Raw genomic sequence first — 12509 nt, 5'->3', positions numbered from 1 at the left:
ATATTTAAAAAAATAGTATGAAATATTAGAATATTTTTTAAAATATATATATAAAAAGAAACTAAATAAAGAAATTAAAAATAATGAAAAACTAATATATTAGAATATATATATATATATATATATATAAAATAATAAAAAACTAATGAAATATTAGAATATTTAAAAAAAAAATATATAAAAAGAAACTAAACTTGAGGTTCAGGAAAAATGAATGAACCAAACTCTACTCGAAACGCTAATCAAATCCAACCTAATAGTTTTGGGTTGGTCCGAGTTGTCTGAGTTGAGAATGTACATCCCTAACTCTACTCCAATTCAATAACAAAGATATTACTTATAAACCATTATAAATCAAGTTGATTTAAAAATAAAATATAAAATTAGAAAATAATTATATAAATACCATACAACAAGCATACTATATTAAAATTTGAGAAATTTACATACGAAACGTACCTACATATACAATTCATTTGTATAAATTTTAGTCTTAAATTTTGGATATCTTTAAATTGTATACATAATAATTATTATCAAATATTTAATTTTGTTAAATTCACTAACTAATTTTAATAAAAAAAATTAAAATATATTAAAAATAATTTTCATTAATGCCAATTTCAACCATTAATTTTATAAAACTAGAACTTTCATATATTTTAATTAAGGAAAATAATTTATTTTCACTAATGAAATTATTAGATTAAATATAAACCAATATTAGTAGAAATATTTTAAAACAGTGCAAATTTAATAAACTTTCACATACATCACCAAAACTTTCCTTATTACGTGAAGTTTCCTTATTACGTGAGGTTTATAGGGGAACGACGTCGTTGCTTTCTCCTATATATAATACCTCCCTTGCCCTATTTTTCTACCAAGTCTCCTCTTCCTTCGGCGGCAAGGAATTGACTCTCCCGCGAAGCTCAGGCAGTTTTCATTGTGTTCGTTTAGGTTCTTTGGGAGTTTTCTGTCCTAAATCTTCACTGGTTTTTCTCCGATCCTTTTTCGAGCGACGAATTATCTTATCGTCAAGAGGTTCGTTCTCTCTTCTCCGTTTGGATCTACGAGGTTTACTTTACGATGAAAACCCTAGAAGTTGTATCCGATTTCGTGATTCTTTTGTATTGATGTTATTTGATGTCTTGTGGGAGGCGTAGTAGATTATTGTACCTTCGGGTATGCCTTTTTATTTGATTTAAGGTTGAGTGCGAAGGGAGATTTCTTGGTTCTGTTGGGATTGTATTATTGAAGGTCTGTATTAGGACGAGTTTTCTTCCGGTGTTTCTTCGGTTTTTAATGAGACCTTGGAAGCATATTGTAACTGTTGACAACTTTTACTTCTGCGACTGATGAGAGGACATGGATGGGCTCTAAGAGTTTTCTGAGGCCATCTGTTCAGTTTACGCAATAGAATTCTATTTCTTAATTCTTTGAGGATACTGTGTCAACGAACTGTATTATTTCGTTCGCTTTAAACCTATCTATTTTTCTGAGCCACCTTGCTTGCCAATTGTTTCTGCTCTCGAGGCTTTGCACCTATTGATCTACTTGCTTTTTTTTTTTTTTTTTCCTAACTGTTACTTTTCTTTTAGTTCCGCACTAACTTTTTATTTTGAATCTCATGTTAGATGGCGGCTAAACCACTTACTACTGAGGCTATTGCCGTAACTGAGAAGAAGATGGACATGGCTTTAGGTTGGGCTTCGGAATATCTTTCAGTACTTGAGAATTTATGGGCCTCTTGAAAATTTATTGATTATTCTGTTTCTACATTTTTTTTTGTTGTTGAATTAGACGATATTATCAAAATGTCCAAAAATACTGCAAATAAAGCCAGGAAGGAAAGAAGGTTTCCGGTAAGAATCTTTTATTTTTAGCTTGCCTTTAACCTGAGCAGTTTATTGTTGAAAGTGGAAGTCTTCCTTTTATTATATGTGTAGTGATTTATCTTTCCATTTGCAGAACAAAATGCAGAAATTTCCAAATAATGCTACTCAAGATAGACCTAGGAAGTTGCAGCGTTTCATGGATTCAAGATCTTCTGCAAGACAGGTTTGTACAGTCATTTAGCTTGAATATCATTTATTTTGCTTTTTTTTTTTTTTTTTTTTTTTTTTTTTTTGTATGTTGAGTGCCGATTTTTCATTTTGTATTTAGGGGGCTTTGGCCAAAAGAAGGTCAAATTTTCAAGGGAATCAGTTTGCTTTGACAACTGAGGTTGCAAGAAGGGCTGTAGTTGCTCCAACTCGCCCTAGAGCTTTTTATCGTAGGGCTCCCAACTGGAATAAGACAAGGTATATCGAACTATACATTTTTAGCCTACGGAAAGCTCTCATTGTGAATTATGATTATATGTTTTACTTCAGCTACCCTGGCAACATACCGAAACTATATGATAGTTTTAAAGAAGAAATTTATTACAGAGGCAGTTTTAATTTGATGGCTGGTTTGTTTACTTTGTTATTTGATGCTATGACAGGTAAATCACGTTTATACACAATTGATGATTTCTACAGTGTCCATCAAGTTTTAAATATGAAGTTAGAAACATAGATGTTGGTTGGATAAGCTTGGATGATAAGTTTCAGTTGAATTGGAGTGGGTGTATTTCCAATTATTTCGTTTCTTCCATTCTACCTGGGAATTGATTCTGCTTTATCTTCTTAAGTTTGGTTCTGGAATGCATTGAGTTATCTTTTGGTTGTCTGACAAGTAAGTGCTTGGTGGGAGTTTCAGTTGCTGGGACAAAGATAATTTGAACTTTTGATTGAATTTGATTGCTGCGACCATCTGGAAAAATGTGGTTTGGTGAAAAGGGCTTTTGTGTTCATTGGATGAGTGTGTATAGTTTTGAGTTTTAGCTCCTTATTGAATGTGCTTATTGTCTTGGGTTTCTCAATTCTTCTTAGACAATCTACAATATTATAGCAGCCTCGTCTAGATTCCCTTTTGTTGCATTGATGTGGAAGCTGTTTGCAAGATGTGATGTTTTTAGAGCAGGAGTTGACTGAGATTGTGGCACATTCCCTTTAATGATTATTCCACAATTGTCTCTTGTTCATCGTGTTCAAAGTTCGCTGTTGTGAACTTTCATTCCTGGTGGATGACAGTCGATAAAACTTTGTTTGCTTGCAATAAGGGATGCAAAGAACCCTAGGGGTTGTTGTGATGTCAGAATTTGCACATCTTTCTATGTTTAGTGATCCGTCTACTAGTTTTGTTGATTCCACTTGGTGTTCTCTTTTCGTTTGCTGTTACATCCTGGGTACATTTGTCAGCCTTCCAACTACCATGTCTTGACGAGTCTCAGTAATTCTACTTATTGAGTAACAGTAAAACTGCAAATGAGGAAACCCTTGACTATGGAAAGTTTTCCACTTATGAAAAAATGCTTCTTTATCCCTGTAGTCAGCCTGACCTGAGGAATATGACATCTCATCATCTTTAGTAGATACTTGGGGATGGAATTGAAATTGTTGCAAGTAAATCAAGAACTCTGTACTTCTGGTTATTTGTCGTTGCATAATTCTATGAATAACAAAAGTGCTGAAGAAATTAAGTACGGTTAGTTAAAATGTGTTGAACAATGGCTTTATGGCTTCTTCTATGAGGTATTATGTGTAGACTTCGGGTTTATCCACGTGGAATACACTAGTTCTGCAGAAATTCATGCTACTGCCGCTTTTAAATCATATCCTGGTTGAAGCCTTCATTTTCTGGTTCAAGTTCCGGACAGGAGTCTTCCTGCGGAGCAGTTTATCTGTTCATTGATAATACTAGTTTGGAGCTTTCATTGTCCATTAAAGCAAGCCAAGCGTGCGGTGATTGATTTGAGGTTCTGGTTTTGCTATTATAACTGGACAGTGCTTTTTTTGGATTGGCAAGCGCAACACATTTTGAGCTGATTCTCTTTTTTTGATGACTGCATTCTCATGATCTGGTTTGTTTTTTATTTCTGTTAATGCATTTGAATTTGCTCATCGAGGTAAGATTCTCTGATCTATCTGCATCTTGCCGCTCAAGGAGTGTTGAAAATATCTGGCGTTTGTGGAAGTTTAATTTGGATAGTAATTTTTTTACCTAGCGGGTCTACTTATAAATGTTATTTCTTTTGTTCATCAATCATTTCAATAATATTTGGTGCAGGGTTGATGCTCCACCGGTTCCAAGAAAGCCTTTTAATAATCGAACCTTTGTTCCCAAGGTACTGTGTTTGTAACTGAGCTTGGTCTGAAGTAGTGAAGTTACTCCATCAAATGAGATGATGAATGCAAGTTTGGATCGCAGTAGTTTAATCTCATTTATTCCCCCTTCTTCCCTTCTCCAGGTAGCTGCACCGGCCCAGCCACAAACCAATGCCACGCTGAGACAGAGACCACAAACAAATGCTACGCAGAGACAGAGACCACAAACTCTGGACTCACTGTTTGCCAACATGAAGGAACAGAGGCTGAGGGTGTTGTCACAGCGACAGAATGGCGCCGCACAACAACGGAATGGTGGTCGCCAGCAAATACCTCCATGGCAAAGAGGCCGTTTTGGTAACTGAAGAACACGCCCACACGCCAAAACGCCAACATCGTGTAATAAATGGAGTATTTGTATGGGAAATGTAGATGTTTCTTGCTTGTCCTCGGCCGATAGCTGATACCATCAAAAGAAAGGAATCTAGTTGTGTCTTGTCATTTTTTTTTTTACCCAAACCTTTGGCTTGCTGTTTTTAGCGTTTCTAGCGTTTTTAGCATTTTTAGCATTTTTAGCTTCATTATGATCAAATGCTATAAAAGTTGTATCTGCCGTTCATGTAAAGTGTTCTTTTTATTTTAACTTACTGTTTCTGTTCTTATGGTCCAATTTTCCAATTTTCTCTATTAAAGAAATCTTAATTGCGTACTACATTTTTTAGTCCACCAAATACTGATAAATATAGTAACAGTTTTAACCTCTTTTATTGTCAGCAATCAACAAATAAAGGAAACTAACATAGATTTCTATGGTAATCTTCAAAGCCACACCTAGCAGTTTTGGCATTGTTGAAAATGGATGTTCTTTAAAATGGTTATATTAATAATCCTTGGCTTTTCACTAATACAGAAACTTTGTTTATAGGTAATATATTTTTATCTGTTGTGAATTAATAGCTGAAAAATGCACTTCGTTGGAACTTTTATTTGCTTTCATCATGTGAAATCGATTTAAAAATTGTGAATATTTTGATAAATATTATTTTAAATTCTTTGCATCAACAAATGGGGGTGTAGCTCATATGGTAGAGCGCTCGCTTCGCATGCGAGAGGCACGGGGTTCGATTCCCCGCACCTCCATTTTTTCCTTTCTTTTTTAATTTTGGACGGCTATGATCTAAGTAAGGTTCCATTCTGTCTTCCGATGACCCGCCCACATGCAGCCATTGCCCAACCTCGTCATCACGACCTCTCATTCCTCATCCTTTATCCGCCAAAATCCCCACTCTAGAGAGAGAAAAAAAGCACAGAGGAGAGAGAAAGCATTCGACGAATTCTATGCCATTTTCCCTCGTTTCAATCCAAAGCTCCACTGTACAATGATTCTGCACTTGAGTTCACCATGGCTCACTATCACTCGCCTCCCTCCTCCTCCAAAACTCATCGAACCACTCGCCTCTGCAAGCAATGGCACTAGCGTCCTCATGCCTCTCCTTCTATGCTCCAAGTCGACGCGAGTTAGAGCTTCTTTAAATGCCAGCAACATCGATGGCGCCGCAGCTTTTGAGAATCCTGTTTCGGAGTTACTCGACGACGAGCTGATTAGTGTTGTTTCGGGTGCTAAGGATGCCGATGAAGTGCTGCGGATGATCGCGGAAAAGTCAGGGAGAAATGGAGGTACTGTGTCTGTTCCGGACTGTCGTTTGATTATTGCCGCTGCACTTAAGCGTAACAATTCGGAGCTTGCTCTGTCCGTGTTCTACGCAATGCGCTCCAGTTTCTATGAAGGTGTGTGCCTGTGACTTGTTCGTTTTTATGCTTGTGTATTCGAAGTTCCATATGTTTAATAATTAAAGCTAATGCTGCGAAGTATGTGACTAAGTATATGGATTGGTTTCTTTAAATTAGTGAGTAGTTAAGAAAGACGTTTAACTTTGGCCGCTGGGATTCGTCTCTGATTTGGTGTCTTTTACAATGCTTCAATGATTCCTTCATGTAGTTTGACGCTACTTTGTTTCAGTGTCTTCGTCTATACTACAGATCAAGCTGATATCGTGTCCTCGTTACTTTAAGGGCACTAAGCAGGAAGACTATGCAATTAGGATAATCACTGAATAAGAGTGATTACTTTTTTTGATTGAGATTAGGAAGAAGAGGAGCCTAGCAGGGTTCTTAGTGTTGTAGGCATGTATAGTTGCTAAGTTTGGGGCGGCATTCACTGAAATTTCTTTACATTAATTTTCAATGCCCGACGGTAATATATCTGCTAATTTGCTAATCCATTGCCATTGTAAATAGTTACAGCATGGGAGGGTGTTAATGACAATGTTTCCTCTGTTGAGAGATGGAAATGGGCAAGGCCAGATGTCCATGTATATACATTGCTGATTCAAGGTCTTGCAGCATCCTTGAGGGTCTCTGATGCTCTTAGGATTATCGAGATTATTTGCCGAGTTGGTGTATCACCTGCTGAGGAGGTGAGAAACTAATCTTTGTTCAGATATGTATGTGTTTCTTCATAGGCAGACATTTACGCAGTTGTTTGCTACTGCATTGTGATGAACATCAAAAATGGTAAGACAGGCTTCCTGAATAGCTGTAAAATGTTTGAAGGTCCCATTTGGAAAGGTAGTGCAGTGTCCCAGTTGTATGGTAGCAGTAGCGGTTGCACAACCCCAGCACGGTATTCAGGTATGGAAGGACACGGCTGCTTTTGTTGATTGCATTCTATCACGGAGTGTCTCTAGAATTAATGTTTGATGAAAATCTCTTCAAGTTCCCTGGGAAAACTAGGATTAGATAGAGCGTGACTATACTGCATTAGCTGTTTCAATGACAATAACTACTAGATTAAATCATATTATAGTTTTTTAGTTTGATTATTAATTATTTTCTACATCATAACAACACATGCTCGTCCAATGTCTGTCATGATATAGGACATTCACGCCGTGAAAAGATAGGATGGATATAAAATAGAACATCTCCTTTGTTTATTTTCATGATTTGGGCAATTATTTGCCTTCTGTATTACAAATTTCTATTAATTTGTTCCTACTTCAGAATTCTCCCTTCCGTTCGTGGCACTATGAAGTACTGTAGATTTTGTCTTGTGGCCTTTGCCAGTGGACATACCACAAAGCCACTATAGTTTCCATGACTTTGATGTTGTGCACCTAATTAAGCATATGTTCAGTGCTCCTGGTTTATTTTTGAACAAATGCTGATGCTTTATCTCTGAGATATGTGGTTTAGTAGCTTGAATGTTTTATCCCTGAGAAATGCAAATATTCTTATCTCCCTTCTTTTTTTATTTTATTTTTTTTATTTTTTATTTTATTATGAACTATACGTGTCCCTCTGCAACCTCCTACCTTTGACAAAGATTTTTTTTTTCTTTTTTTGCAGATTGTATCCTGTGCAAAGTGCCGCTACCAATATGAACTTATTTCAGGAAACATAGTTAGTATTGAGTCAGAAGAAATTAGGTACGTTTACTTGCATATCACAAACTTTATTTATTTAGTTTGCTAGTACTTTAAGCCCTTTTCTTTTGTTTTGTGCTTTCAACAAGCTTTGAATTCTTATGAACGAAAAAGGCTATAGGTTCAAGTTCTGAAATGTCTTTTAATATCACACTTCCATTGCCCACTACCCTGAACACTATGCACTTATGGTTCAGGATAATATTCAATTATTGCAAACCTTATTACTTAATTGTATATTAATGACAAAACAAATTTGCATTAGATGTTGATCCTGGAATATTCACTTTTTCTAAGGATCTCCTCCTACCGAACGCAGCATGGATACTCCAGCATGGGAAAAAGCACTCCGGTTCTTGAATGTAATGAAGCAAAAACTCCCTGCTGCTGTGCACTCCATTGTGGTATGCATAACTCAGTTTGACTTTGAACTGTCTGGTTCGTTTCCATGCTTTTGTTATCATCTACAAATATTTGCTCATTTGATCTGGTCAGCATCAGCGAGATGAGTAGATGCATGATTATTATATTTCTAATTTTATTCCAAATTTGCAATAATTTCTCCCCCTTTCCACTACCTTTTGTGTCTGTTGAGTAATTCATCCATCATACGTTTCACTAATAGTTAATTGTGCGGCCTTAAAAGTATTCAACCGCGCAGAGTTGTGTACTTATCATAGAAACGTCATTTTGTTCTCTTCTCCCACTATCATATCTAGGTGGTTGAGTAACTAATCTTTCATCTCTCTCATGAAAACTTGGCACATCATGGTTTATTTGTAGGGTCTATTTTTAAAGTATATACATAGATCAGTAGGTCTCATTAATGTCTTTGAACTACTAAAAATAAACCACGTAAGGTAGGAGTTTTTACTGACTGGTATATAGGAAAATATGCTATTCATCTCAGGAATAAGTGTTACTCCTGTTAGTCACCTAATTAGTTTGCTAGATTGCTGGTTCTGATGAAAGTTTCTAAGTAATCTGGATATTATTATTTCCCTGCCTTGATTATCCAAAGTTTTTGAGGCAATTAACATATAATTCTCTCTGTTCTCGTGTTCCTGTTACTAATTTTTTCCTTTGTCATTCTTTGTAGGTACAAACTCCTTCTGGAGTAGCACGAACCCAGAAGTTTGCCACTGAAACAGCAGATCTTCCAGCACGAGAAGGAGAAAGGGTGACAATTGCTGCTGCAGCTCCATCAAATGTATACAGAGAAGTTGGTCCAATTAAATTTAGTCCAAAGGATCCAAATTTGTACTCTGGTGAGCCTATGTGCTTGACAAATCATTCAGATGGCCGAGAATCACTATTGCTAAGAGTGCCAGCAAAGGAAACCTCATTCTTACTTAAACCGTCAGCCCTCTTTCCACTCATACTTTTATCTGTCGCTGGAGATGCTGCCTCTGGAGTTCTTGACCCCAGCTTGCCTCGGTTGCTTTTAGTTGCTGGATTTGCTTCTCTAGCTGCAGGAGCTACTTTGAATTCATTTATTTTGCCTCAATTCAATCGGGTACAGATTTCTTTAATCACTATTTTCTGTATTGCTACACCTATGTTTAAACCTCATTTTATATTTCAATATTTACACACGCACATTACTTTTTGCATAAGGTTGTTGTCACTGATGCCATGTCTTTGTACGTGTGTATTTCTAAATTTTGGCTTGTGGTATCGATAGACGCATTAAATTATTATTTGAATGTTGTCAACTGCTGAAAATGACTTGAGATGAGTTTAAAAAAATTAATTCCTGCATCCCACTTTTAGCAAAGCTTCATGCTAAATACTTTTTGGAGTGCACTTTAAATTCTCTGAACATTTTTCAAAATCTTTAAGAATAAGAATGCCTAACAGTTGAACATGAAAATTTCGAGCATGTACGTATAATGCTGAAACACAGTTTCCATTGAGAAATTGAAAAGCACTCCAAACGTAACAGTACTCTGCCTTTTGTACCCAAATTTCTTGTTTTCAAAATTGATCTTCTTTTCTTTAACCAAAAAAAGCCTGTTTTTCTTGATGGAATGCTTAAAAAAGATTCCAATATTTTAGACTTTGTATTGTTTATTTTCCTACTCAATTTTCTTCTTTTAAATATTGCCTAAAAGTTTGTACAAATTCCGCTGCCATTAACAAGTTATGCCCTCGTGAACCAAAAATTGGGTACCTTGCTCAAATACCTAATGAATATCTGATTATAAAATAGTAATTAGTTATTACACCCATATAGTGACCATATTTTTCTTCTCTAATATTATTATTAACTTTTCTCCTCGAATGCTTGATTAGAACTAATTCATATGTTTCTGACTGTCAGCTTCCTCAACGATCAGTTGATATCATTGCCATCAAACAGCAGCTTTTATCTCAATATAATGTGCTTCAGTCTCGTATCAGGGATTTAAAACTAGCTGCTGAAAAGGAGGTATGCACTCACATCGTCTTGGTCATGGCATCATGAAGTAAATTTAATTTTTAATTCATATCTCAACATTAACTACATATTATATGGTTAGCTAAATTGAATACATGAGGTTAACAATTTGTCGCGCTTATACTAATCTTTTATTACTGAAGAAAAACATTGGAAGTTATTACCAGTATTGTTCTCTAATCTGTAGCCTGGGTCTTCACTTACGCACTCATCAGTGATACAAAGATTGGTTATCATCAAATAACTGAAATCATGTTCTTTTCATTTTGTTATTATAACATTATAGATCTGGTTATTGAAGTTCACTTGAATTTCTGTCCTCTCTGTAGGTATGGATGTTGGCTCGGATGTGCCAATTAGAGAATAAAATTTTTGCCGTTGGAGAACCTTCTTACCGGTGAATCCTACTAAACACTATGACTGGTCCTTTCTTAATTCAATGAACTATTGCCAATGCTCATTTTCAATTGACTTATTAAGGTTGTAAAAATATTTGGAAATTTCATTTTTCCATCTTTCTCAATGTCCTCCAAACTCAATTTTATATTATTGTCTCCAGTGCACGTAGAAGTAGGATAAAAAAGGTGCGAGAAGGCTTGGAAAATTCCCTTAAGCAACGGATTGAACTAATAGAAAGCTATGCAAGGGTATGTATAAGACATATCACTGTGTTAAGAATCCTACTCCCGGAAGGGTATGGTTACTAAGTGGTATCTTTTTTGACAGATTTCCTCAATGATTGAGATAGAAGTTGAAATGGAGTCTGATGTTATAGCTGCTGAAGCAGCCAGCAGTGTGGTGCGTTCAGTTTCTGTCTTATCATAGGTTTTAGAAGGAATAGAGTTATTTAACTTTGTGAACCATTTTACAGGAAAGGGTTTCTGAACAGATTGAGCAAATCATGGTGCTGGAAAATCTAGAAGAGGTATGTCTATGAATTAGTTTTTTGTTTGCATGCGTAACTATTTCCCCCCCTATTTTTCTATTTTGGCAGAGGGATAGCTTGTCTGTTTACTTAGTTGTGATGTTGAAGTATTGCTTGAAGTCTAATAGACCCCAGTTTAAGTTAACTGTTTATGATCGTGTCTTTCTCTAAATGCATCCATACTACCGGTAGTATATTACTTGTCAACATTTTGAGAAACTTGCTCTTGTTTACTATATTCACTATCACTGCCAGAGTTTGCCAGGTGGTATACCCACTGGACTTACCTTCAATCACTTCCATCCACACGGTATTACATGGAGTACTGGACTTGCCTTTTCTATCTCCCATTCCTCATAACTGAGTTATATTATATTTAGGGAGTTAGGAGAGAAGGATAATTTTATGTTCAGAAGCTTTTGTTCTTGGGAAATGGGAGGGGTGTAAGTTCACGATCCTACTAGTACTTTCTTTTGAGTTTTTTCAGATTTCATTTAACATTAGGTGATAGAATTCCGTTCTTAGATGGACCAGATAGCGGTGCCCTCTGTCGCCGCCACACTTAGAGCCAGCCTTACAAACCACCGGTCGTATTCCCCTTCATCATAATCAAGCCCTTGGCTAGCAAGGCTGTTTATAAGTCATATTGCATTGATTTTCGATTGCATGAAAATTATATTTGACTTTGTGTAACCAAAGTTGAGTGTCTGCTGAGTTTTTAGTTCCTTCACAGAAAACAGTAAGTTTTGACTGCTTTTTAAATATGTGATTCGCATTGTTTTTTTTTGTTTTTGGTTTAATAATGAAATCCTCACTTAATACCCTTAGTTTCAGAACGAAATAAATGGTTTTGGTTTCTGTTGTCTTCTTAGTTCCTCGTGGTTTCTTCTGGACTATAATGGTTTCCTCATTTTTGGAGCCAACCAGCAGACGCTATTTCCATCTTTTGGCTAATTAATTGTTTTTTCTTCTAATCTTTTATGTCAATACCAATGCAGAGATGGAGATTACAAGCAGAAGCCAACGATGAAGCCGAAAGACTTTTCAACCAATCAATGCCAACAGAAGAGGTTTAAACAGGCTTGTGCTCATGTTTTCAATCCAGGTAACATTTATACCTCTTCTCCACATCGCCTTGTACCTTCACTTCTTACCCAGACTTGCAATTTGTCAAATCAATCTAGGAGTATGGACACCTCCATCACGAGTCCAGATACTTCCCAAACCTTCTTGCTTGTGAAAATGTCAATCAATCTCTACTTGGTGCATGTACATGAAGTTTTGAAGCAGCATCAGGTCAGTGCTTCGTGGTCAGATGTCTCATTACTGAACATCTCATTTGTTAAATTGTATCATTAAGTTTCTTTGGAACTTTTCTCTCCTGAGTGCTGAAATGTTATTTATTTACCACGTAAATATAACACATTATTGCTTCTATTCGAAGAATACCTGTCTTTGCGTTCCAA

General features: G+C 36.1%; 1 protein-coding gene and 2 non-coding genes across 5 annotated transcripts; all 3 read left to right on the top strand.

Moving 5' to 3' along the window:
* The first annotated feature begins 866 nt into the window (after nt 1-866).
* Nucleotides 867-4855, top strand: LOC111810397 (uncharacterized). The gene is made up of 7 exons (XR_015411767.1): nt 867-1044; nt 1638-1704; nt 1804-1865; nt 1972-2061; nt 2167-2303; nt 4156-4213; nt 4337-4855. It is a non-coding gene; the product is annotated as an uncharacterized LOC111810397 (transcript).
* Nucleotides 4856-5260: 405 nt separating this feature from the next.
* On the top strand, nt 5261-5333 carry TRNAA-CGC (transfer RNA alanine (anticodon CGC)). Its single transcript has one exon. It is a non-coding gene; the product is annotated as a tRNA-Ala (tRNA).
* Nucleotides 5334-5448: 115 nt separating this feature from the next.
* LOC111809863 (Pentatricopeptide repeat (PPR) superfamily protein) lies at nt 5449-12509 on the top strand. 3 transcript variants are annotated; one of them, XM_023696327.2, is made up of 13 exons: nt 5451-5981; nt 6498-6670; nt 6807-6884; nt 7602-7681; nt 7998-8082; nt 8778-9194; nt 10002-10109; nt 10448-10515; nt 10678-10765; nt 10845-10916; nt 10990-11043; nt 12042-12148; nt 12228-12509. In XM_023696327.2, exons 1-12 carry the CDS (start codon nt 5573-5575, stop codon nt 12117-12119), a joined length of 1710 nt encoding a protein of 569 aa, XP_023552095.2. In that variant the 5' UTR covers nt 5451-5572; the 3' UTR covers nt 12120-12148; nt 12228-12509. The 3 variants fall into 3 exon arrangements, 2 of the variants coding, with proteins under 2 accessions (XP_023552095.2, XP_023552094.2); XM_023696326.2 differs by having other exon boundaries at nt 6492-6670; XR_002817325.2 differs by lacking the exons at nt 10990-11043; nt 12042-12148; nt 12228-12509 and having other exon boundaries at nt 5449-5981; nt 6492-6670; nt 10448-10598; nt 10845-10896.

Source organism: Cucurbita pepo, chromosome 14, assembly GCF_057944985.1.
Source record: "Cucurbita pepo subsp. pepo isolate OVF chromosome 14, ASM5794498v1, whole genome shotgun sequence".
Lineage (NCBI taxonomy): Eukaryota > Viridiplantae > Streptophyta > Magnoliopsida > Cucurbitales > Cucurbitaceae > Cucurbita > Cucurbita pepo.
Note: the sequence above shows the minus strand (reverse complement) of the source record. Positions and strands in the feature narration are given on the sequence as shown.

What these genes read in the sequence shown, in the direction of transcription:
- LOC111809863 (XM_023696326.2), top strand. Translation starts at nt 5,573, where the DNA reads ATGATTCTGCACTTGAGTTCACCATGGCTCACTATCACTCGCCTCCCT. An exon ending in GCGCTCCAGTTTCTATGAAG is followed by an intron (nt 5,982 to 6,491) that starts GTGTGTGCCTGT and finishes CATTGTAAATAG; the next exon opens with TTACAGCATGGGAGGGTGTT. An exon ending in GTGTATCACCTGCTGAGGAG is followed by an intron (nt 6,671 to 6,806) that starts GTGAGAAACTAA and finishes AAATGTTTGAAG; the next exon opens with GTCCCATTTGGAAAGGTAGT.